General features: G+C 39.7%; 3 protein-coding genes and 1 long non-coding RNA gene across 9 annotated transcripts in view; 2 read left to right on the plus strand and 2 right to left on the minus strand.

The window, feature by feature from the left end:
• The first annotated feature begins 275 nt into the window (after positions 1 to 275).
• On the plus strand, positions 276 to 4,755 carry LOC135106577 (uncharacterized). 2 transcript variants are annotated; one of them, XR_010271371.1, is made up of 3 exons: positions 276 to 737; positions 2,115 to 2,452; positions 3,353 to 4,755. It is a non-coding gene; the product is annotated as an uncharacterized LOC135106577 (long non-coding RNA). The 2 variants fall into 2 exon arrangements; XR_010271370.1 differs by having other exon boundaries at positions 278 to 737; positions 2,109 to 2,452.
• On the minus strand, positions 3,013 to 15,109 carry LOC135106571 (uncharacterized). Of its 3 annotated transcripts, XR_010271367.1 has the most exons (8): positions 13,945 to 15,109; positions 13,292 to 13,433; positions 12,864 to 12,938; positions 12,156 to 12,439; positions 11,414 to 11,657; positions 7,107 to 11,216; positions 6,893 to 6,984; positions 3,013 to 3,102 (listed from the first exon to the last, which is right to left on the minus strand). XR_010271367.1 is itself a non-coding variant. In XM_064015792.1 (6 exons), exons 2-6 carry the CDS (start codon positions 13,412 to 13,414, stop codon positions 9,615 to 9,617), a joined length of 2,328 nt encoding a protein of 775 aa, XP_063871862.1. In that variant the 5' UTR covers positions 13,415 to 13,433; positions 13,941 to 15,109; the 3' UTR covers positions 9,152 to 9,614. The 3 variants fall into 3 exon arrangements, 2 of the variants coding, with proteins under 2 accessions (XP_063871862.1, XP_063871863.1); XM_064015792.1 differs by lacking the exons at positions 3,013 to 3,102; positions 6,893 to 6,984 and having other exon boundaries at positions 9,152 to 11,216; positions 13,941 to 15,109; XM_064015793.1 differs by lacking the exons at positions 3,013 to 3,102; positions 6,893 to 6,984; positions 13,292 to 13,433; positions 13,945 to 15,109 and adding an exon at positions 13,086 to 13,264 and having other exon boundaries at positions 9,152 to 11,216.
• Positions 15,110 to 15,236: 127 nt separating this feature from the next.
• LOC135106576 (protein THEM6-like) overlaps positions 15,237 to 25,754 on the minus strand; it is a 50,567-nt gene continuing 40,049 nt past the window's right edge. The window contains exons 1-5 of one of the 3 annotated variants that reach the window (XM_064015798.1): positions 19,320 to 19,415; positions 18,586 to 18,642; positions 18,111 to 18,273; positions 16,671 to 16,885; positions 15,237 to 16,427 (exon numbers count right to left, since the gene is read on the minus strand). In XM_064015798.1, the coding sequence (XP_063871868.1) occupies positions 16,194 to 16,427; positions 16,671 to 16,885; positions 18,111 to 18,249 (588 nt within the window). In that variant the 5' untranslated portion in view covers positions 18,250 to 18,273; positions 18,586 to 18,642; positions 19,320 to 19,415 and the 3' untranslated portion in view covers positions 15,237 to 16,193. Of the gene's footprint in view, positions 16,428 to 16,670; positions 16,886 to 18,110; positions 18,274 to 18,585; positions 18,643 to 19,319; positions 19,464 to 25,754 lie in introns of those variants that run through there. The other 2 variants (XM_064015799.1, XM_064015800.1) reach the window with 2 other exon arrangements.
• On the plus strand, positions 20,529 to 24,427 carry LOC135106574 (transmembrane emp24 domain-containing protein 7-like). Its single transcript, XM_064015797.1, has 4 exons — positions 20,529 to 20,835; positions 21,374 to 21,502; positions 22,232 to 22,348; positions 23,314 to 24,427. The coding sequence occupies exons 1-4, from the start codon at positions 20,683 to 20,685 to the stop codon at positions 23,542 to 23,544; spliced, it is 630 nt and encodes a 209-aa protein (XP_063871867.1). The 5' UTR covers positions 20,529 to 20,682; the 3' UTR covers positions 23,545 to 24,427.

Genomic DNA, 25,754 nt, shown 5'->3' on the forward strand with positions numbered 1-25,754 from the left:
AAGAATAATGTATGTTAAAACATAATGCAGAGAGAAGCTATTAAATATAGCAGTGTCGGAGGTAATGCCAATTTATCAGTGGCAGTGAACTACCGTGACGTGACGTGGGGTGGCTCGTCCACCCATCTTTCACGCCGGTATACCTGCACACATGCAGTCTAGTTCAGTCGTGTTGCTACATAAAGTATTATTCTAATACGCTGTCTCTCTGATTTTTCATCTCAAATCAGTGGTTTCGGAGCTGTTATTTGTGTTGAAGCAATCACTTCCTGTAAGTCTGGCCGTCACTGTATTTCCAATTTAATATTAAGGGTTGAGGTATCCGAGGGAGATCTTGCTCGAACATGGGTTTCGAGCCAGTGATTCTAATGGTGACGAAGTGCGCCTGCGCGGTAAATGCATCACAGCCAATGAAAAAATTCGTTAAAATAATCAACCAATCACGTGACTTCATGTGGAGAAGAGAAGGGTCACCGTCAGACATTTTATCACTCTATCGCCACGTCTAGCGGTGATCAGTTCTGCTACTCTTAAGAGAAGGAATAGCAGCATTTTCTGACGAAGACGATCCTGTTGCGAATTTCATGGCGTTTACGATGGCACTGGTACAGGTGCAAAGTGCCCCACATAGCAAAGGAAGTGTAATATTGAGGAGATTCAGTATCGTGACGGTGCAGACTTCAGCCGGCTGGACAAGATGGCGTCGTTGCTGCTGTTGCAGCGTCACCTAATAGCAGGTATCTTTCTTGAACCGTATTTGTATTCTACCTTGAAAACATAAGTAGAATTTGTTCACCACTGGCTCAGTAAGCATTGGGGTCATGAGGCAGTATGGACCATATTATTCTGAAGCACTATTTTGCCACACGCCGACTACTTTCAAGAGGTCCTAGTTAGTTACGGGTTCTTAAAAGAGTTATTGTACGATTTTAGTTACATTAAGGTTTCTGCATTAACAGGATAAGCACTTTTGAGAACCCTGTTAATTATCTATGGCCTTGGTAAATAGTCTTGAGACAGCATATCATGTTTGAATACGGGGCATAGAGCAGCCTTCAGCAGCCAAGAGAGGACCGCAAGGTACAGGCTGAATCTTTCGTTCGAGAGTAAAACTGTTTTTTTTTTGTTTATTTATTTTCTTTATGAATAACACTCCTGCTGTATAAATGTTATATTAGTTGTGATCATGGAAACATACGTTAGATATGCAATGTTGCAGTTTATCCCACCGAGAAACCTCTATGAAAGCGTGCTGGTTGACTGGAGAGAGTTTAGTATTACATTAGGTGTAGTATGCGATGTCAAAAAAAAAAAAAAAAGCTTGCCAAGCCAGTTGCAAGAGGCTTACCTCACTAAATACGTTTCCATTAGGAACGTAAGTAATAGTGTCGAGACCTGCAAGTGGCATATTAAGCACCTGTGACGCGAGGTGCTACCTTCCACCAAAATGTGTCCGTAAGGAGTTTTGGGGGAGAGAGAGAGAGAGAGAGAGAGAGAGAGAGAGAGAGAGAGAGAACGAACGAGCAACAGTTAAGGTGCCACTCATATTGCGTGAAGGCTTGACATACCATTTTTTTTTTATGGATATGGGTGGTTTTCACAAGGATAGTGAGGCTGGAATTAGTACTTAAGTACTTTTTTTTTTACGCGGTAGGTAAGAGGTCGTTACAATTTTGGGAGGGATTGGCCATGGGGGATGAATACTTGACAGAGGATAAATCGTTAGCTGATATGTCTTGAAAATAGCCTTTACTAGAAAGTGGCAGTTATGGTCGAGACTGTAAAGTGTCAGTAAGGAAGTCATTGCGTGGGATTTACGAGATTATGCACGTGGCTGTTAGGAGTTTGTCAGTCAGCAGATTGAGGTAATTGTGGATTTGTTACATGGCAGACTGTTTATTTGGCAGGTGGAGTTTTCGCTGACGCTGCGGTGTCTTAGGGAGAGAGAAAAAAAAAAAAAAAAAAATTTTTCGTGTTCTTTTGAAGTTTACATTTTCTTTGCCTATATGATTCTTTTAAAAGTTGTAAGCACTCATCTCCATCTCTAACCTTCGAGCCTGTGGTGTATGGTAGCCATTTTTTATTTCCACGAATTATCGTCTCCATAGCTGAAGGAATGATGAACAAGTGGGTGAGCTCCATACCTGAAGGAAGGATGAAGTGGGTGAGCTCCATACCTGAAGGAAGGATGAAGTGGGTGAGCTCCATACCTGAAGGAAGGATGAAGTGGGTGAGCTCCATACCTGAAGGAAGGATGAAGTGGGTGAGCTCCATACCTGAAGGAAGGATGAAGTGGGTGAGCTCCATACCTGAAGGAAGGATGAAGTGGGTGAGCTCCATACCTGAAGGAAGGATGAAGTGGGTGAGCTGTACGACAACTGCCCGAACCAGGATTCGAACCGCGGCCCACGGTTTCAGAGTCGCGATGGCCATTGCATCAAAGATCTTGAAAGTACGGTAATTCAGTTCCAGCTTAAATTGTTCTTGCGTGTGTGTGTGTGTGTGTTATCCATTAACCGTCTCCCTCCCTCCCTACGTGGCTAGCTGCATTCATACGATTTGTCTGTTTTTACTTGACTGATGTTCAGAATCCAAAGTGTCACATGGATTCGTTGCGTGTGTTAAGCCATCTCTCACACCACATTACACATCCCGCTCACCATGTTCTGTTCAGTATGTTGTAGTTGACTCGTGTCTTAAATCTGGCACCACTCCATCACATTATGCTATTTCTCTTCGGTTTTAATATTCATATTTTTACATTGCTACCTTCAATTAGCAGCAGTCAGTCTTCTGTTAATGAGTACTTCACAGGGAAATGCGCAGGACTTTTTTTGGTTTAGTGTCAGATGTTTTCGAAATATTTCACAGCATGTTGAAATTATGGTGATGTGAATGTGCAATACTGTAAAGCAAAAAGGTAAGATCCCTCTGTGCAGTTGTGATACCCAGATGTGATTATTACGTCTCCCAAAGTCTTGTTTATAGCTGGTATTATTTTATCATAAAGAAGGAATGCATTTATTTATTTAATTCATATTTTTAGCTCTTGTACATTTTATTTACATGCGTATCTGTTCACGAGAAGCTGAACCACCCAAGCTGAAAAAATAAATATAAAAAGTCAGTAAGTTTAAGCTCAGCACTGATTAGCTACTGCTGTGTGTGTATGCACGACTCCATTTCTCATACTGTAGTAGTATTTCATTGATTTTATAATTAGATTAGAGAGCACAGTCATTGACAAAAGGCAGTCGTGGCATTGTGTAATTTCATCAATAACCTTTGTAACAACATTTAAGTCTGATGGCAGAAACGAAATAGAAAATGTATCCATAAATGCATATTGCAGTTGGACGGTCCGGCAAAATTACTGGCAAGTCAAATACTGTAGGGAGGAGTGTGCTGATGGTGCTGACCCTGCCCAAGTTTCGACGATTTTAATCCAAATGGTTCATTTTTTGGTATGTTTATTATTACACAGCATTTGAAATTAAATTTCTTGAATTTTAAATACACGAACTCGGCAGCACACGGCGCATGCTTGCTCTATGAGTAGTTTCCTTAGTGACGAGACAATTTACATTTCTAGGTAGTAGAAATGTAACCATAAAAATTGCCATGCGAAAAGCGCCAGAATGGAGTTGACCCAATGCTTTTTTTTTTCCGGAGGGAAAAACAAAGGATACCGAATATACACGACCCACGATATCTGTCCCTCTCTACCTACACAGGGATTTGCTATTAACCAAACTTAAAAAATAAATAAAAATGTTATTTAGTTTTACTATATTAACCAAACTTAGATTTCTTTAAATCAAAATGTTATTTAGTTTCACTATATTTTAGTTAGTCTTCAGCAGCCAATCCGAAAGTTTTTTTTAATTAGCTCGTCAGACAACCTAACCAAATTTTCTGCCAGTAAGTAAGTAGTAGTGCGCGGAGGGAAGCAGAAGACTTCATCCGTCTGCCTCAGTGCTACGGTGTTCCCTTCCATCATCATCCTGGAACATGCAAGACTTGGCTGATGGAAGGGAACAAACACCGTAGCACCGAGGCAGACGGATAAAGTCTTTCTGCTTCTCTCCTCGCACTACTGGCAGTTCAACTTGGTCAGGTTGTCTCCTCCATTCAAACAAAATACTGGCAGCTTTGTTTTTCAGGCCTTCCTGCGGGAGATGTGGCCGGTCTACGTAACTGTCCTAAAATACCCGTGCCTGCGCCGAGTGAGCAGCAGAGCTACGCCTCGGGGTCAAAGGGAAAGGCGCAACGAGGACGTTACCCCACCACATGGAGGATTTAGCGCGAAGGGATGTTAAACGTCTTCAGCCACGTTGGACCTGGGCTTACGTCTCTGGTTAAGCACGCTATCCAAATGAGCTGGGGCAGCCACCGCCCGTGATTGGATATCGGACAACCCGTGGTTTCTTCGTCGAAGAATGACGGCACGGGTTCTGTGTATCGACTGATGTGACAGTGACGGATGGAGTCCAGTGGTTCGCCTTCTCCTTTCGCTTGGGGGCTGCGGTTATCGAAAGGCTCGTGGAGCAGGTGTTTCAGGGGGTTGTAGTGGAAGTCTGCCTTGGTGTACCGAGACGACAGAACTGCTGAGTCGTCGGTGGAGAAGGTGCTTTAGGTATGCCGAGTTGTCTGTGGACAGCCAACCTGGAAATAAGTCCGAAGTGGAGGTGCCTTTCCTGGGCCGAGAAGGAAGTCTAGAGTGCCCACTGATGGGGCGGGGCATGAGGAGCTTCATTGGCTTGCTTCTGCAGAGGTTCGCTCACGTCTTGCAGCGACGGGTGAGCCGCACTACCGCCAGCGTGCGGGAGCCCCACGTAACGCGGGATGTGACTTAGGAGATCTAAGCTCCACTGCTGGGAGGTGCCTTATTGGATTGCGTCTTTCTCCCCGTCCTCCGCCCGTGCGTAGCTGGTGACGTATCTCCTCCCTGCCTGCAGACTACAGGGACCCGGTGAGATCCTGTCCCAGGCTTTGGTGTAACCAGGGTAGGTGGGTGTTGCGAGTGGCCCTCCCAGTCTACCCTTCTCTCTCCTGGACTTTGGGCACGCGGCTGACGGCCTGCGTGTGTGAAGTCCCGAGCCAGGGTTGAGGTGGTGCTGTGGGAGGCTGACTGCGACAGGGGCCAGGTTCCATAATACAAAGTCTGTAAAGGTACTGATTGTTGTGTGTGATTAAGAGTGGAGTATTCATTTCTCCTACCCTCTCCTAGTGGACACCATAACATGTAGAAACATCACCACCACCATAAATTCTGAGATACTGAAAATCACACCAGTAGTGACAATGTAACCTTGGAACAAAATGTAACCACCGCAATTTACAAAATAAAATATCTACAAAATCTGCTTGTATAATCCTCCTGGTACATTGTTTATTTGCAAATTATTTGCAAAAAGTACGCAAGTTAAAAACACTTGCAAAAAGTACGCAAGTTAAAAACACCCAACAACCACTGCTAGCCCACGGTTAAGCCTCTTTCTTTAAATTTTTTTCTTCATCCAGGCAATCTAATCCACTCTTGGGGAGTGGAGGAGGGGAATGTCAGCGAGTAGAAAATTAAAACCAAGTGGGGACACCATGTGCAACACTACACGACTCTGGAACAAAACTCTCCTTTACACCAATCCAAAGTTTCCACTCGCCACGCACGTCTCCGAGCCACAGTGAGGGGCCTTTCAATACTAAAAACTTTCAACTCTTATTAGATATCTAATAATGACTATCCAGTTCCTCCTCATAAGTCTTACGGACCTGAAAAATGGTCGTCCCTCTTACTGTTCTTCGAAACTGCCTCTGTGCTTGCACCTTGCCTAGTCAAACTTAATTCGATCTACCTTTCCTTCTCGCTGGAAGTTTGCCTACATTCAGCCTGTTTCTAAATAGGGTGACAGTTCAAATCCCTCTAACTACCGTCCTATTGCTTCTTAACGTCTATCACTTCATAACCTCCTATCTGATCGCCAGTATGGGTTCTGTCAAGCCCGCTCTACTAGTGATCTGGCTTTCCTCACCGAGTCTTGATCATCTCTTAGAGATCTTTGTGAAACTCTTGCTGTTGCCTTAGACAAATCAAAAGTTCTTGATAGTCTGTGCTGGCACAGTCTTGATTTTTAAACTATCCTCCTACGGCTTTCAACCTTCTAACTTCATACTAAGTTTCCTTTCTGACCGCTCTATTGCTGCTGTGGTAGACGGTCATTGTTCTTCTAAATCTATTAACAGTGGTGTTCCTCAGGGTTCTGTCTAGTCACCCACTCTTCCTATTATAAATTATCTAAACCAAACTTGTCCTATCCACTCCTACGCCAGTGATATCACCCTGCACTTTTCTACGTCTTTACGAAGACATCCAACCCTTCAGGAAGTGAACAGTTCACGTAGGGGAGTCGCAGAACACCTGACTTCGGATATCTAAAATTTGATTGAGGCAGAGCAAACTTGGTATTGTTCAATGCCTCGAAAACAATACATCCAACTCAACACAAGCTTCCAGATCACTATCCCGTCCTTTCTAATGACAACTGTCCCCCTCATACACCGAACACCTTCAGTCTGTCCTTTAGTTATAACTTCACATCTCATCTCTAGTTAAAACGGCTATGGGCGTTCTGTGTCGTCTCCGCCAGTTTTCTAATCTCCCCCTAAATGGCTAAATAACGTATCAACACCGCGAATTAATGGTTGAGCTGACCATCTTCAATAAACAACTTTCTGTAAATTCAATTCTATTTAGTCACCTGCATCTCGATGTGCCTCATTCTCCCACCGACACTTCCGCCACCTAGCTATAGTGTCCACCACTCGCACCCTTACCTAATCCATCACGGCACTGGCCTAAACCCCAACCCAAACGTGCCCTCGGTAGTCTCACCTTCCTCGTCCTGGTGAGGGTGTCACTGCTGCTAGGACGCCAAGCTCCCTCATCCACACGCTGCCTCACTCGCCGTCTGTAGAATATCGGAACTGCGAAGAAATGAATATTAAAATCAGATATATAACAATACTTTGTTTCCTCAAAATATAGATCACCAACCACTCAAACATCCCAACGTTCGACAAGACCACCACCAACACTACCACCTTACCTGGACGATGAGCAGAGACCAAATGAAAGACGGATGAGACGCACGCCTGACTTTACATCGGCTGAGACACGCTTTGGAGCCTCGAAGCGTTCCTGGATTGGCTTCGACTATTCACTCCCTCCGGGCCTCCACCGTCACACCGTCAGCTACACACGATCCTCACCAAGACAAACAACACCTACACTTGCAACACCCAAGGCAGGATGAGCCGCAGTACCCAAATAGTGCAATGTATTACAAACGAGTGAAGAAACAAAACATATCAATGAACCATCACCGTACTGGTACTACAATGTGGTCGTCAGCGTGTGGAAGACTTGTTCAGTCATTCGGTAGTGTATGTATGTGCTTATATTTCAGGCAAACATAAAAACAAGTTGATCAATATAAATAAATGACAATACAATGATCTACATCTGCTGTTATTGTCTCTTATTTGCGGTCTTTGCGATAACACAATAACACAAGGAGCAGCAGTGTGGGCAAACAGTGACATCAAATCACCATTCAGTTCACACAGTTGCAGGCAGTGTGCACACAGCTTGAGGCAAGGAACACTGAACATATTAGTGGATAGAGCGAAAAAGTCAACACACCCATACGTTCAACAACTTTACCTCACTTTACCGCTTGGAGGAGGGCGAAGCTGCAATATATTACGTGCACTTTGACACGACAGCTATTTGTGCCTTGAAGCAACAGAAAGCACAGTTACAGCTTAGAAGCATTTGATCAGCATCTCCGTGACCTGACCAACGGATGAAGATGTCACGTCACCTTTCGATAATGAAACTACCTTGATAGTAATTAAGTGTCTTCCATCCCACGCCAATTCCCTCATAACCTCATTTTTTTTTTATCTGCTTCTCACTCTTCCTTTACACACACACACACACACACACACACACACATCACGTCTCCCTCCTGCCCTTTCACATGTAATGACCGTAATCCCGTCTAATGCGTCACAACTCGTTACGTCAACTAATATAAACACAAGATCCCTTTATGATTCCATTTGCCAAATTTCCATGTTTATTTGTTATTTGTTTTCCATTTCCTAAGATTTAGAGTTTCAAGAGAGACGTGTCAAGACACTTCTGGCATTGAATAGGCCAATCTTACGAAAATTCTTTATACGATTTTATTTTTTTAGGCAAGTGAGATATTTTCACGTAGGCTCCACTGAAAAAAAAACAAAGATAAGTAAATAAGTGAATAAATACATAGATAAAGAGCGGAGAAGTGTGAGGAGTGGCTAGGCAGGGAGTGGAGGAAAAGTGGTTAACCTGTTAACACCGAATAGGTTTGGTGGAGAACCCGTAAGCAGTTACAAGAAAACGACCTCTTATATTACCATTATTGATCTCCATCTGCAAGTCCTTATCTAACATAGCATGGATTTACAAGACTTTGGAGAATGAGTTGTATATTCAGCTCATGTAATTGCCTAGACTTTTGATGGGCTGAGGACAAAGACCCACGCTGGTGATAACAATGCAAGAGTTGTTTGAATCAGCGCATCATAAAATTCCAAGGTTTTACAGATGAATGGTCTTTACTGTTACATAACCCTCATCGCGCCAATAGAGGCAGCGTTTTCTTTATTGGCAAGCTATTATGTACCAAGTATACATTATCATGGTAGTGTGTTTTCCCTACAGTATCTTATGACACTTAATTTGGTTAAAAATACTAACAAAATGCAAAGGGAAGGGTACTCTGTCTGGCCTAGCTCACGACCATCAACGCTTACAAGGCTATACTTAATTAAGATTCTCCATGGCAAAATACAGATCTCCCTTTCTGCGGAAAACTCATTTAACATAATGAAAATAACTGATGATAGTACTGCAATGATAGTAATAGCAAAAAAAGTAGTAATAAATAATAACAATAATAATAATAAATGAATAAATATAAATAAAAATAAAATAGATGAAAAAAGATAAACCAAGTAAATGAATAAACAAGTATAAAAGAAACTAAAAAAAAAAATAAGAAACTATTCAGTGGTTCAAGAGATGAAATATTAAACAAAAGAAGAAAACGACCTCTTATATTACCATTATTGATCTCTGCAAGAGTCCATGTCTAACATAACATGGATTTACAAGAGTATTTGGAGAATGAGAGTAATGAACACAAAATAAACAAACAAACATTTTGTCAAGGTAGATGCAACAGTATCTAGTAGGTCTTCTGATGTTCCCAATCTTCTGAGTAATGTCCTTTTCCTTATCAATATGACTAAAACTTATTTTTCTTTAGTCTATGTAGTCATGGCAATCAATTAGCAACTTCCTTTCATCTTACACTGACCTTTCCAATTATCTATTTCCTATCAAGTTTCCACTAAAACCTGAAAGGTCAGAGATTTATCTTACAGTCTGGCATCAAGATTTTGGAAATGGATGATGCTACTTCCTTCTTTGGTAGGTAAATAAATAGTCCTACATTTGTGACACATCTGGTTTTTGATATATCACCACATTCTAATATTTTTTTCTAACTTTCATCTTGCTGGAGAGAATCACTTAAGAGTGTCTCATGTTCTCTCATCTGTGAAACTGAGCTTGCAGGCTGCTTGTCCATCTGGTCTGATACAAGATTTGTAGAAATACTAAAAGAAATTTGTTTGTCTAAATCAGGCAGCTCATCAGCTTCTTCATGTTGCTTCTCTGAGGAGAGCAAAACCATACTTTCTTCTGTTTTGGTAAAATGTAGTGGAGCAGTTGTGCTCAGTTTGTTGGTTAAAGAGAAACACTCTTTTGGCATTACCATAGTTGAGGTGAAAGTCTGTGAGGCTGAAGGAAAATTATTCAGAGCAACATTATCTGAAGATACTTGTGAAGAATCTTCCTCTGTTGAAAAAATGATAGTACTGTTTGGCATACATTCCCCTTGACAGGCTGATGTTGTACTATCACTTTTCTTTTGGTGTGTAGAAAGTGAAGGTGAACCTTCAATTTGTTTTATGTTTGCACCCTTTTTCATTACTTCAAGAGCCAAAGCAGAAACCTCATCTGCCTGATTCTCCTCTGTATGTGTAGGAATTGTGTTTTCATTTGCTGCTCTGCTTTCTATGTGACTGCCAACACATAGTGTGTCAAGTGTTGAAGAAACAGACACATGTGATACACAGGGCTGGGAAAAGTTGCTTGTTAATGTACATGTACTTACTGTATTACAGACTTGTGGAGTAGTTTCCTCATTTGCTATGGTCTGGTTATTCTGGGAAACAATTGTGGGAGAAAGGCTAGCTTGAACAGCCCCATTAAGAACAATCTCAGTAATTAGCAACTCTTTGTTCAGTGAAGAACATTTCTGATTTCTACTTGAAAAAGGAAAGCATTGCACTTCTACAAAATTTACTGATGTGTCTGCATGTGAAATATCATGTTCTAACTGAATTTCTGAAGTAGCTGTTACATCATTTCCATTAAATTCAGGTGAAGTTGAGTTTTTTGTAACTTTATAAGATCTCTCATTTTGTGTCAAAACAGGTGAAGGACTCTCAAGGAGCAGTTCTAAAGTAGAATGTGTGTTAGGATCAACCTCAGTCTGATTTGGAAGTGGATGTTTAACCCGAATTTCTGTTTGCTTTGCAACAGACTGGACTTCAGCAAATTCCAAATCTTGCTTATCTGCACCAGCATCTCTTTCATGCTGATCTTCATCTGTGATGGGCTCTAAATGAACTTCAGTATTCTCACTATCAAGCTGATTACCATCATCCACAGATACAATATGGTTATCATCACAATCTCTTTCAATTAGACTAATAGAAAGTGACTCCACCCTTTGAGAAAAATCCTCATGGTGAGTTACATCTTGGCCAGGAGAGTGTGCTTCACTGACATCAGACTGAGCTTCTGCAGATACAACTTCTGAATGATCATCTCTAATTTCAACCTGGGAGTGGGAGACAAATGTCTGTATTCTATCTGATTCATTAGCTTGATGAGCATCTAATTTGAGAGCCTCTACTTCAGGTATTGTCAGCTCTAGGAACTTGTCACAGCACCCCAACAGCTGCTCTACATTGGACCATAAAATATGATACTTCTCATCCATCTCAACTGCATGTTCTTTCTGCTCAGTGCATACCTGTAAGACAAATGAAATTATATACTTTAACATCATATGATGGCCTGAATACTATAAGTATTTTTGACAGAGGTGGGAGGGTCAAAAGAGAGTTGAGTAAGCAGGAATTAAATTTATGGGTAGAGGCTTGAGGAAGCATGAAATGTACATGCTTACCACAAATTTTTGAAAAGTATAAGAATGAGAATAATTCTGACCTCTGTGACAGCAGCTTTCATATTTTGGGAAGTCATGGTTTCCTCTGCAAGCAAACTCCTCATCCTCTCTAGTGCTTCTGTCTTCTTTTCCTCCAATTCAGTGACCCTGCTGCACAAAGCCTCCACCTGTCCCTGCACTTCATTTCTAACCTGATGCATCTGCACCAAGTCTATGGCTTCTCCTCTTATCTTCATAACTTCTTCATCTATCTTTGCTAATTTTTCTGCATTTTCTGCCAGTGCCCTGTTGATACAAAGGAGCATTATTATACTATTAACAGAACTGTAAAACTGGAGAGAAAACAAAAATCTGCACCAAATTGGTGCAAAGTCTGACACAGTTACAACATAAAGAAAGACAGAATAAATTAAATAAAGCTAACAGAGCTAAAAGAAAGAAAAAGAGAGGGCACAATAATAGGGAAATTAAATCATGCTGACAAGAATGATGTCCTAACAGGATGATGGAAGAACAAGGTGATGGATATAAAGTGAAAAAGACTAGATGCTAAAATGATGACAAGAAATCAAGCTTCCCAGATACATAAAAATATTGATGTTAAGAGTGAATTGGATAACAGAGGCAGCATTTGCAAGAAATATCCAAAACTTTGAGACTATACTGTAATGGATAAAAATACTGGATAAAGACAAGGGACAACACATGGTAAAATCAAATCCTATAAATCCTATCAAATCCTATAAATCCTACAAGTCAATAAATACACACAACACATTTTACCTCTCAGCAGTTTCAGCAAGAGGTGCTTCCCTCTGTAAATTTGCCTTTATTTTTTGTGTTAATTCCTGTGCCTCTTCTTTCTCATGTAAAACAGTTTGGAGTTGCTGTTGTAAATGGAGCTGTTGTTTTTTCTCATTTGCCAGCTTCTTTGTGTGGTTTTCCAAAGTCTGTTCCAGTGCCCTGACCTGCATCTCCTGCATCCTGCACTGACTCACTACCTTCACAAGCTTCATCCTAATAGCTGGCTCACCTGGCAAGCTCCCATTGATGTCACTCAGAGTAGCCTAAAGTATCACATACATAAACAGATGAGCATAAAATATCAAGCACAGCCAAGTGATATTTCAATAAAGGAGTCATCCCTTTTACTTATCACACAGCTGAGCCATATATAGGTACATCATAAACAAAAAGATAAGTAACATTGTCACTGACACTGTAACTAGAAATTAATATGAGATGTATTGAGTGAGGTTATAGTGCATTATATTCATTTATATCCTACTGTCCCTGAACATTTTTCTGCTTTTATTCATGTAATGCCACATACATGTAACACTACAGTATTTTAATATATCGTATAGCCTTAATGGCATGACTCACTTTGTGCATGAAAGTATAATAAAAAATAGACAAAATGCAGTGCTGTTATAGCATGACTGCTTGAAGCCAGCACCCTAATTGTTACCACAAGGCATGCATACTTGCCAATTTTGGAAGTCGCTTGGGAAGGTGCTTGCTTCTTCCAAGGGGCTGCGGATCATCCTTCTCCTGAATCACTTTCTATCAAGAGAGAATAATCCATAACAGTAATGACAACATACACATATTGTAAAACGTTAAACTTTTCCATACATTTCAACTGGTAACCTGATGGGTTTATAATTATTATTATTCTAAGAAACAACTCTGCTGAAGTGACATGCTTACCGTAGTAGTTTACTGTTCTCAGTGGTACGATGGGTCTGCTAAAAGGAAATTGCCAGTGTCCCAGCTAGCTCCCAAGATCAGCTCCACTCACAGCTTTTTACTGATGGTTCAATTACTGCAGGGAACACGTGTACACAACCCCGCCTCCCCCATACCAACACGTTTGGCTCACCTAACACAAAGGACAAAACAAAGGATGCACTCACCGAGATCTGCTGCCACTCTTGCAATGCCACTTCATATTTTAATTCCAGCCTGTCTAGAGACTTCAACAGTGTATCCTCGCTCTTATCTCTGGGAAAATTCACTTGTGTCTCTGTAGAATCCATTACAATACTCCTTGTATTCCTGGAATGTTCACTATTTATTAACTGTATGTTATTTTAGAGATAATATTGAAATAACATTAGCATTTTCATCTGACGGTTAGCTTTATATTCAAGCAGTTCAATAATTTCACTGATGATACCTTCATTGTGTGCATAAAAAAAAAAGGTTTAGAATTTAAGTGTGTCTAAATATTAGTAAGTGAAAGTTATTTTATTTTATTATTATTATTATTGTTATTATTTTTTTTTTTTTTTACTAATTGGACAAAATTACATATAAGCAATTACACACCATCACTGAAACAACCAATCATGAATCTGAATAGGCTTCATATTGTGTTACACATACACCATGGTAGCTTGTCATTTCCTTACTCCCTACATACCCATTTCACTCCACCTAACAACTCAAAATCGTTTGCAAATAATTTTGATTAACTTCCTATCAAAGGCCCCCCAAAAAAGATAAACATAACAGACTATGCTTTAAGAAGAAATATGTTTTATTATATTCATAATTTCTTACCTACTTTTGTATTAATGTATTGCGGACATAAGCGAGAGTGCCTCACGGGTCCAATTATGGCCAGTCTCCCCTCACGAGCACCGCGGGTCAAGTGATCGACTAATCGTCTGGCCGGGGTCGTGCTGTTGCGCCAAATCGCACCGCGTCACGGGAGTGGTGTAGCACAACAGCGCGTACTGCTCGTCGGTGACCGGTGAACCTTTTCTCTCTCAGTCTTCTGTATACATTGTGACAATTTCACGTTTATTCATTTAAGGCTGCAGACGTTTGCTTGATCTCTGTTGTTATAATTACATAAAAAAAAAGCAGCCTAAAATTTATTGGTGAGGACCTCCCTAGCTCTTTACCCTATGATTTCACACCGTGCTCTTCCAATTGTAACAATGTTCGGATCCATATATCTTCGTGAAGTTGCCTTTGACATGCTTGTTGTTGTCAGGACCAAATAAATAGGCTGAACGCTGAAGGGGACCCACGTTGTGCACTGGCATGCATTCAGCCAAGAATTTAAGATCTACAGTAAATGAACACTCAGTGAACAGTCTCAAGTATCTCACTATAGTATTTGATTTATACTCCATTAAAAAAAAAAAAAGTTTTTCTTGATCTTTTTATCTATAAAATCTGGAAGGGAATTTCATTAAATGATGCACGGGGGAGGTATGAACGGAAGGACAATTTCTTAGAGGGTGTGGTATACTATGACCCACCTCAAGTACTGTTCAGACCAGTCCTGCGGATCCGCCATGCTGAATAATCGAATCCGTGAGTACTTAGTACTAACGTTGGCAGATCATGCCCAGATGTAGTGAAAAAAATGACCCCCTTTGAAATGGAAAAAGGAGTGTTCAAAGAGAGAGAGAGAGAGAGAGAGAGAGAGAGAGAGAGAGAGAGAGAGAGAGAGAGAGAGAGAGACTCTTATGTTTCAGCTATTTTCTTAGATGGAAATTCAAGAAAATTTAACCACATGAACAGTCAAACACAGCACAGAAAAGCAAATGCATGTACTCAAAAGCACATGAACAGATGTAGCTTACAGGGACAAGAAATATCTTGTACCTGAAAGTCTGGTTTCCAAAAGATCTGAAATGCATGTTTCTTGAATGAAATCATGCATGATCACAAATGCAATATTTCATTACCTGTACTGGGGTATTCCACTCCTGAAGGAAGTTCATGTGGCAAAGCAAGTATTACCGCTTAATGGGACATATCATTATGTGAATTGTGCATCTCTGGATAACACAGTACACACAATATACTGTACTGATAATGTATATACCAAACATTTGCAGATACACTTAATATTTATTGGTTTTTACTATTTTAGCAAATAAATATGTTTATAAATATAGATGAATAAATAAATAACAATAAAGCCAGGTAAATGCACACTCAGCTCCAAGGAAACTGATGAGAAAGTAACAAAACTGGATGATTTGTGCAAGTGAGAGAAAGAGACATAAGGGAACACTGCCTGGCTGCACATTCCACAATGAGAAGGAAGAAAGAATACAGCCACTGTGTTCCCTTTGTGTCAGAAAAGGTGACTGAAAAGGACGGAGCAAGGGGAATGGTGGTTCCTCCTCTCTATTCTTATTCCTACAATAAGACAAAGCCAGAAGCCTCTTTCTGTTATGCTCTTTCAAGGGGGAACCTCATTCTAACATACAGATATGGGTAGCAACTCATGTAAGTAGTCATACTACACTGAATATATATATTGTTTTCATACATCCAGCTTCAACACTCATCACAATCACTAAATTCCAATGCAATACTGATGAATCCTTCATCTTCAGTGCTTAATCATATCTAGCTCTTCAGAGAATAATAATTCAGACAATCATTAATTGATCTCATCCCTTGTGTCAAGCAGATCATTATTCTTAAGACCTATTACAACTGGCAAATTTTGTCACCCTGAGAGTGTCTTAGGCTTGTGGCTGTGAGATTCCAAATGTATGGCAGGAACACCTTCTTTATCTTATGTTTTGAATTATGGCATCAGATCATATATCTTAGGCAAATGTTAATTCTTAAAAATTATAATTTGTTTTGTGATCTTCATGGACCAATGTCTATCAGTCATTTACACATCACTAATGCTATGGTACTTGTACTTAACACCTGGAGATCATACTAGGAAGCTACTGGAGCCAATCAAGTTAATCACATGTATTATATCTGCTATACCTATAGTATATCACAGTAATCAGTATTATTGGCTCCATGAACAATACAGTAAATTGCTTATAGTGACTTTTTGAGATTCTGACTACTTTGTCTATTGTACTCTATCCAAGAAAGGAGATCATCAGGTGCTTCAGGTAAGGCAATGTTCTCTCGAGTCACTGCTAACAGCAGCTCCTCTGGTTGTGAGCCTAACACTGCAAGCTTGACGTAGGCTGTTGCCCGTACAAAGTTGTCGTGAAGAGTTATAAAGTCTTGACGGTAGTACATGTTCTTGTCATCCCAATACACGATCTGTTACAATCAAATCAGTCAGTGACATATCAATTGATTTATTAATTAAAGTAATAATTTTTAGATGATCAAGTGGCATAAGTTTATATCACAAACCAAGGAATCCTTCAAAAGGAAGCCTATAGCATCTAGAAGCCAACAAGTCAATGGTTCAGTATAAATTCTTAGAAAAAGCAGGTCATAAGTCTCTCTCTACTTTATGTAAGTGGAACTATTCCTAAGAAATCTATGGTTTGTGCTTACTTGTGACTGAAGTCTGTATGGCACAAAGAGGTACACAGGCTTGCGATATCTTATAGTGGTTGCAGCCACAAGCAGTGTGGCACCACTCTTGGAGACAGACTTGAAGATGCCAGATCGGATACAGTGGTCCAGCCTCCCAAAGTCCATTGCCCGTATATAGCGTCCATTGTTGATGTGATTCAGCATGAAGTCAATGTCACGTGTTGTACATATTCCTGGTGGTTAAACAAGCTGTCTTGGAGTCATGTTTTTCCTAGTCATACTACAAGTAAAGTTGTTTACATAGAAGTTACAAGTGTAGAGCAAAAACTGACACCCATGGTATTCTATTTTTGCTTTGGGGAAGACATTGGTTTTCAAAACTTAATACCACTGATATTTTTGTATTTCTAAAAAAGATATTTAAGATTTTTTGTGCTGGGAATGCAGCAAGATATGCAAGATCCATATTACAATTAACGTGGTTGTACAAGTCATGCTATGACCAAACAGTGGTATGGACCAGCTCCATGTTTACTCCACCTTCAGCTGAAATGAATGCCGCCCACAAAACAAAGTACAAAAGTAACTGCTGTGTCTCTCTCCTCTGATAACCTGCATAATCTCAGAAGCATACACATCACCTTCATATTACTTCTCCAAGTAATGCATGTAGTTTAGCTACATTTTTTTTTTTTTCTGCAATTAAAATAATGTAAAGAAGTGTAAAATGTGAGCATTTGAAAGAGTTGCCATGCTTTTTTAATTCTGAGACTAGCAAGTTGTGAATGTGGGATACTATTTATCTTTAGCTTAGAAGTCTTAACAAAAATGTTTTATTTAGCTGGGAAACTGCTAAGTGATTGCTTTAACCAGTCACTCAGTTACAGAGACAACTGGTGGCCCATTAACCACCCAAGGAAAGAGATTTAACAAAATAGCATCAAGGTCAAAAGTCCTACTTTAATTCTTTATTAAAAGCTCAGCTAAATTTACAAGATATTTATACACTTTTATATTATGAATACCTCACATTTCTTCTTTAATATTTCCATGTCAGAATTACTGGTAAGATGCTAAATGCAACACAAATGTAGGTATTTATCTGAGGCTTAAGTGCACACATTCCTTGTTTGAAGCAATCCTTTCTTTCTTGATTGATATGTTCCTTTCAAATATCTTCTATTCTCCATCCTTACATATGTTCTATATCATAACTATTCCTTAACTTTCACTGTTTTAATATTTGCTTCTCAACATGTTTAATTTGCAACCACTGTACTATGGTGGTACCTCATGAAGGGGACCATACAGAAGGGATGGCACATTATCTAGCAAACAGTACTTAATTAATTTACTTACACTCAGTCCTACAAAATTAATCTATATGACACTAAGGGCAAAAATAAGTTTTTGAACTACAAAACTAAATCTTCACTAACTGATGGAAGTTATAATTACCATATATTCTTGAAGATTTAAGAGGGTGAATCTTACTCAAGAAGAGCTTTGCACCAAATCCATGAACAAGGACCTTCAAGAAATAGCCAAACTCTAGGGAGAGAAGAATTCCAATAGCAACAGTTGAAATCTCAACCATTGTGCCTCAGTACAAACACAACACCTGCAATAAACAAAGTGATTTTTATCACATGACTGCATATTCTCATTAAATCAAAACCACTGTAAATTAATAAGAAGTCTTGATTTAACAAAGAATTACATCCAAAGGCAAATGATCCAGTACATCTTGCTTATTTTTTTTTTTCTAAACATGAGAAGGTGGAAATATGTTAACTTGAAGTATGCTAGTGATCTCAGTCTGAGGACATCTGCAGGAAACTCTTATCAAAGATGATAAATTAATTATATTTCATAAGGGAGTGGCATCTTAAATTAGCAACCAATGCTCTTCTTTTGATGAAGAAAGATGAACCTTGTTTAGCTTTAGTTAACTGTATCCAGCTGACTTAGCATGATATGCCACATAAAACTGAAAAGAAAGAAAGAAAGAAATTATAATAAATAAAATAAATAAATAAATAAATAAAATAAATAATTAAGATAAAAAAAGTGATTTAGTCACCAAACTGCAATTCATTCTTACAGTAACAGCTAACAATGATGTAATCTGTCTTAACATGACCATTATATAATTAATTCTTGCAGGTATTGTTCACTAATTACCAGGTGATTTACCTTATATTTCATACATTAGTGTGTACTTACGTACATGAAAGATTTTTACTATGGAGAATCCAGACTGCTGGCAAAACCCTACAATATCTTTCACCTAGTTGGAAATTATACTTGAAAAGTACATAACCTACATGTGCCGGAAAGTTACGTCTACTTTCACCAATCAGCGTACTTATGTCAGTTTCCTAACGCTTGAACACAAATGATAGATTTATTACCACACACTTCTACACCTACACCGGAACAAACAGCAGAATTTTTAACAGAAATATAGACAGGTCGAATGATGAAAAATAACTGCAATATTCTTGTCATGCCACGAGAATACACGATCTTGGCATTACAGACCAGTAATCCAAGGATATCTGTTCTATAATATAATGGTATAAGGCGTAGATATAGCTAAATTAAAGTGAAATACGCGAAAACGGGTAAATATCGGTCTGTTGAAGTAGGAGCACTGACACCCACCTGCTCCTATCGGGTATTGTGCCGCAGTGACGCAACCTTCCTGCCGCGGCTCAGCTGATCAGTGACCGCCCCTTGCAATGGTGCCACATACTGCACGTGAGTCAATGAGCGCTCACTGGTGATGGTGGTGGGAAGTGAAATACTGAATCATGAAGTGAGGGTAATGAGGAAATGTTTAGTTTATGGGTCCCTGCACACAGATCTCGTGAATGAGTAATGGATGATGAAGTAAAGTGTAGTATCTTATTCTTCATAGTTCATGGAAATAATGAACATTGAAATGATCTGTAGTTTCTGTATACAATTTTTTTTATAACATTAATGTTCTGTAATCGTTGTGGATACCCTATTAAAGTAAATTAATCTATATATGCAGTTATTGTAGAAAAGAAACATCCGGAAACTTTCCTTTCGAAGCAAAATCAAAACCAGCACGTGTAGTATCCATGCAATATACATCTCATGCTTATCTCGTTATTATAGTTATCTCCCAATCAATACAACTATCTGATACTTGCAACGTTCCTTCAACCCAATCCTGATCTGGCTTAAAATGCATCGCTAGAACATGCTAGCAACATTATCTACTTGACCAGACTACAAAACTCTTGAAACATGCAAAGTTATAATACACACACAGTCAAAGTTATCTTACTTATCCTTTCTGTATCGAGCGAATAATTGTGTATTAGAATGGTGGTAAAAATACATTCTAATTGTCGCCTGGTGACTGCCTGCATGCCGGACCTTATCGTTTACCTGTCCAAGCCACCTGGCACTTTTATCTCTTCTTATCAAACGTTTGTATTTCCCTAAAAAAGACTGACAAACACAAACGATTTATAATGTTTATGCGCAATGAATTTTTCGTATAACTGAGTACCAATGCATGAATTTAAGGTACATCCATATAGGACTGATCAGTTGGTCAGTTTCATTACATGTAAATAAACTCCAATACATTTAAACAAAATATTAGCTGAACAGAGTCAAGTTTAAATTATTATGTACTTGAAAATTTTCCTTCACCAAAAAACGCAATAATGATTTGACAAAAAGCATCTTTGGACAGTGACAGGTCCGAAATAATACCACAGCCGCGTTCACAACCATCAGAAGACTCCACTTGTCCGCTGTTCTGATTGGCCAGCGGCGCACATCAGGCGTTCTGATTGGCCGAGACCCTTGAAGTGACGTGCTGGAAGAGACGGAACGCGGCCTATATTTTGTTTCCGGCCACGTCTTTTAGCAGAAGACGCCGAGTACTGGAGTGACAACACCGTGCTTTCCAGCCTCTGTGCGGGACTAACTATGCTCAGCTGATGCCTGGGGAGTGAGGAGGCGGGCCGCGAGACACACAAACATGGAGAGAGGCTGGCTGGTGGTATTATTGGGGGTGGTGTGCTGGTGTGCTGGGGCCGCCGGGGTGGAACTTACTTTTGAACTCCCCGATAATGCTAAGGAGTGCTTCTATGAGGAGATCGAGAAGGGCACAGCTTCCTCCCTCGAGTTCCAGGTGGGTGGCGCTGGAAGGATTTAGACAAGATAAAGTTACGTGTTCATATTACAGTCCTCCAGTTTTCAGCTTTCTGGAGCACTGTGGTGGACCAGATGTAAGCTCCTGTTGGTGTTCTGTCATGTTCCTCGTGTAGCAGCGGGCGTGGATGTTTCGGGGAAATTACCTTTAAAAAGTGTAATTCCGTTGAGAAATCACGATTATTTTGGCTTAGTCCTGTGCAGTGATGTGGTGCTTCTAATAGGCACTACAGCTGTTGTAGGGCAGCTGAAACCAGTTCATGCTTATTCTTTACTTGGTGCTTTTTAGGAACTATTAAAACAGTCAGAAGGTTATTGTTGGGCTTCATTTCCATCCATGTATTTATTAGTAATCAGGCATTACTTTGCTAAATGGCATCCTTGGCAGCTCAGGGCTTGTGTGAACCATGGGTGGGGGAAAGTCACGTGTGCTGTTAGATTTAGTTTGGAAATGGATTTGTTTTGTCAGCACGAGATTATTATATGGCAGGATGAATTAAACGTTGAGTTTCCTTCAGGTCGTCACTGGCGGCCACTATGATGTGGATGTGGTGCTGGAAGGACCCTCCCGGCAGATCCTCTACCGGGAAATCAAGCAGCAATATGGGCAGTTCCAGTTCACCCCAGAAACCACCGGCACCTACCAGGTACTCCCTGCTATGGGAATGATGTTTAATCTCTACTTTTTATTTTGGCAGTGCTTTTTTTGTGTTGTGACAGGCCTTTACATACGTTGGTGATTTGTCTAGTATGTGTTGTGATTTGTTGAACATGCCTGTTTTTTTCCATCTCCCACCCCTCAAACATGATTATTTATTTAATTTCCTTGTAGGAGCTACTCTGTTCTCATCAGTTCCATGATAGGGTTATTAACTTGACCTTACTTTTCCTTCTAACTCGTAATGGGTTGAAAACCTTTGACTCCCCACCCCCACCAATATTATTAACCTAACTTAACCTAACCTTAACCTAACCTAACTTAACCCAACTAACCTCCAAATGTGGGAGGCTTTGCTTTGCTGGCAGGAAAAGTTAACTATGGATGATGTCACTGAGCTCAACCAGTCAATGTGAGCACTGGACAGATTGTCAAGTGAAGCACAGTTCATGGCCGTGCCTTAAGGGAGATTTAAGAAAAAGATGTCAGAAAAAATAAATATATGCTTCACAGGAATATAAAGAACATATAAAGGTTGTTAGTGTGGAGTCAGAGAACTTTAAAAGTAGACTACACATATTTATGAATGGGGATGATAGGTGGAAATAGATATGTTTCATACAGGGACTGCCACATGTAGGCCTGATGGCTTCTTGCAGCTTCCCTTATTTTCTTGTGCTTTTATGTTCTTATATTACTTTATTGTCCTTTCTTTCAGGTGTGCTTCAGTAATGAGTTCTCCACCTTTAGCCATAAACTTATCTATGTAGATTTTCAAGTTGGGGATGAGCCGCAGCTCCCTGGGGTCGGAGAACACTTCACTGCCATGACTCAGGTGAGCCTCTTGTTCCTGCTTTATGTATGTATTGTCATGACCATAAGTTGTGGCCTGCTTTGTCTCCATGATGAATCATCAGCTCAGGTTTAAAGGTTTGAACAGCTGTGCCTTATGAGGGAGGAGTGTGAGGTGCCAGTGTGGGGGGAGGGACTCCCTCTCCTACCCTCCCTCCTTGCTGGCATCCTCACACTCTCCTCACAATGCACCGTTGTTCAAACATGCAAACCTGAGCTGGATATAATTCATCATGGCTATGAAACAGGACACAACTTATGAGTGCAATCTTACAGTTGCCTTCTCTTGTGTGAATATGTGAATTGCCTCCTGTCAACCACCCTTAATGATTTAACTCATATCTGAGACATCCCAGTCAGTATGAGTAAGTGGGAGAATGATGGAGCGATTGATGGGATTTGTTTCAGATGTGAGTTGAAGCAGGCAGTTCACAGCAGGCAACTGATTCACACCTTGGCAGTGCTAAGTTATGAAAGTGGAAGTAGAGGGGACTGTACACTATAAAGAAGCTTCACAGAGAAAGGCTTATGTTTTACAAGAGACCCTTCATTTCCTTTTATACCTTAACACTATTTTGAAGCTTTACTTTTCAAAAGAGTATTGTATATTTAACATCATACAGATCCCTTTTGTAATGATGGTTGATGCTCTTTGTATTCTGCGGGGTATACTTCAAATTATATATAATATATATATATATATATATATATATATATTGGAGCCATAATGTAAAAGTCTGAAGTCCAATTTTGAAATCTTTACTAAAAGAGTTGTATAGTCATGTGTATTATTGTAAAAGAAGCATGTATTACATGGAAAAAAAAAAGCTCACTTTTTATTCTCAGACAGATTTAGAAGTAAAACATTTGGACAAATTAACAATGATCATTGTTGGATTTATCAAATAAGTTTTTGCTCATAGAACTTATTAAAGTTTTCTTTGGCAGATGGAATCCTCTTCACAAAAGATACATGAAGATTTAAATTCTGTCATAGACTACCAGACACACCACCGTCTGCGGGAGGCACAGTCCCGCAAGAGAGCTGAGGATCTTAATGAGCGAGTGCTATTTTGGGCAGTGGGGGAGACCCTAGGCATCCTGGTCATTACTGTGGGACAGGTTATGGTATTAAAGAACTTCTTTGCTGACAAAAAAGGAAACCAAGCTTCCTACTAAGTTAGTGGTTTGTGAAAGAAGACTTGGCAATGACGAGGTTCATTAAGCTGCATCTACCAACTGTTTGAAGACTGTGGCTACAGCAAGCCTTGAGGATCTGTCACACTGAGTGCAGCTTTTGTATATGTCATCACTGTGGCATTCTTGTATTACAGACACTTGAAATTAGTCTGATAATTTATATTCCAGGAGGTTGAACACACTAAAGGTATTGAAAAAAGATGAAAAACCAATCAGTGATTCCTGATTAGTGGAGTGTGAAATCTTATTTTCATTAAGTTTATATGGGTTGGATTTTATACTGAACTTATTAGTACTACTTCTTGTAACTAATTCTTTCCTTCTGAGAGCGACATACCATAAGTATCACTAAACAGTATCTGTCTCCTCTTGTCTAGTAAAATTTCATGTCCTTTATATTGTACTTATTGTAGGGGCTTCAGTTCCTCAGGAGAAAAGTATGAAGTGAAATTTCCCTCAGATTGCACGAATCCTGGCCTCTGAGGAACTGGTGTTCATCTTGACTGTTGGGAAATCAAATTCAATAACAAATACAGATGAGACTGAATTTGACCTCACATTTTCTGGGTAATGTATATCTACAAGTATTTCATACAAAATATATAAGATCCCTGGTTAATGATGCCATGCAATATTGTTATGTTGATTGAACATATAATATCTAAAGATCTTTTAACTTAAACTGTTTAAACTGTTTGTGTCTCCAAGTAGGTTTAGTTATTGTAGGACATGTTATTCACAAGTGGTCAGTCAGTCTGTCAATAGCACTGTGAAAGTTGGGTTGGTGTTTTTTGGGGTAAACATCGGCCGGAGCCAGTGGAGTCGAGATGTATTCTGAATTGCATTTGCTTCTACTGTACAATTAGCGTAGCTTTTTTTTTTCCCTTTCTTTTGGGTTTGTTTAGCTTTGGATATTCCAAATTTGGGAGGGAGGTTGAATATTGAGGAATATTTCTTGTTCAGCTTTACATACTACAAAAGATTTTGCACCCCCTAGCAGAATGTTAGTGGATATTTTTCTTACAACCACATTATTGGACTGGGACAGGTAGTTGCAGTGTGTGAGAGTTGTGTACATATATGAGGCTGTATGTAATTGATCTTTCTGGTGTTTGTTGCTTGCCTCACACAGAGTCTGCCATGCCAGACTGCAAAGGGGGAACAAAATAGCCATTCTCATTCACAGTTACATAATTTCAGCACAAACATTGGCCTTTTTCCATCAGAGTAGCTCAGGAGTGCATTTTGACACATCCAGAAACAGCAGCAATGGTACTTTCCATAAGGCATGTTCCTCAATCAATTCAACAACAGTAATTCTCAAAACGAGTCCAAGCAATAATCATTCCCCCATCATATTGTCCAGCATTTCACAACTGGAGGCAAAGACTACAAAAATCTCTGAGTGGCTATGTATGAAAATAATTATTGTTTTGTATGTAAGGTCTTAATAAAATATGAAAAAAAAAAATGGTAATAACTAATATCAGTTCATCTCCTTTAGTCTTTATCTGGAATGTAGGTACACACTGATGCAGTAATCAGTCTCCTTTTGTATAATGTTAAGACTGGAAATGGGAATTGGTGAAATCTAAATCAATACTCTGTCAAGGCTTGCTGTGGAAATATGTGGCCAGCTGTGCTGCTAAGATCCTGGGGTTTAGTGGGGTGGTCCATGAGACTGTGATACTTTCACGATGATATGAGATTATCAACAGCACCAGAAGTAATGTATGAAATCTTTATAAGCATTTACAAGAAAGAAAGGGATCAAAAAGAATAGATTTTGCAATTTCTATCCAGTTTAAAGATTGGCAGTGGCTGTAGAAGAAGTAAAGGTGTCTCAGAGTGATCAAGGAAAGATGTACCAAATAGTAATCAAAGGGTTAACAAAGATATAAGTAAAACGGGTGCGGGAAGGTAGTGTGGGAGTTGGAAGATGAGTGATGCTGCACCCCAGGCTAGGCAGATAGAAGTGTAGGGGGGGGATGCGGGAAGGTAGTGTGGGCTGTTATGAGATGAGTGGTGCTGTATCCCAGGCAGGAGTTGTGGAGATGTAGAAGTGCAGGAAGGTAGTTTGTGAAGATAGTTTTGTAAAGATAGGAAACTAACAAACTGATGAAACTAACTAAAATATGGCACAAACTATTGCGTATGTAAGTTAGTACGCATGATCAGTCATAAAGATA

Source organism: Scylla paramamosain, chromosome 13 (genome assembly GCF_035594125.1).
Source record: "Scylla paramamosain isolate STU-SP2022 chromosome 13, ASM3559412v1, whole genome shotgun sequence".
Lineage (NCBI taxonomy): Eukaryota > Metazoa > Arthropoda > Malacostraca > Decapoda > Portunidae > Scylla > Scylla paramamosain.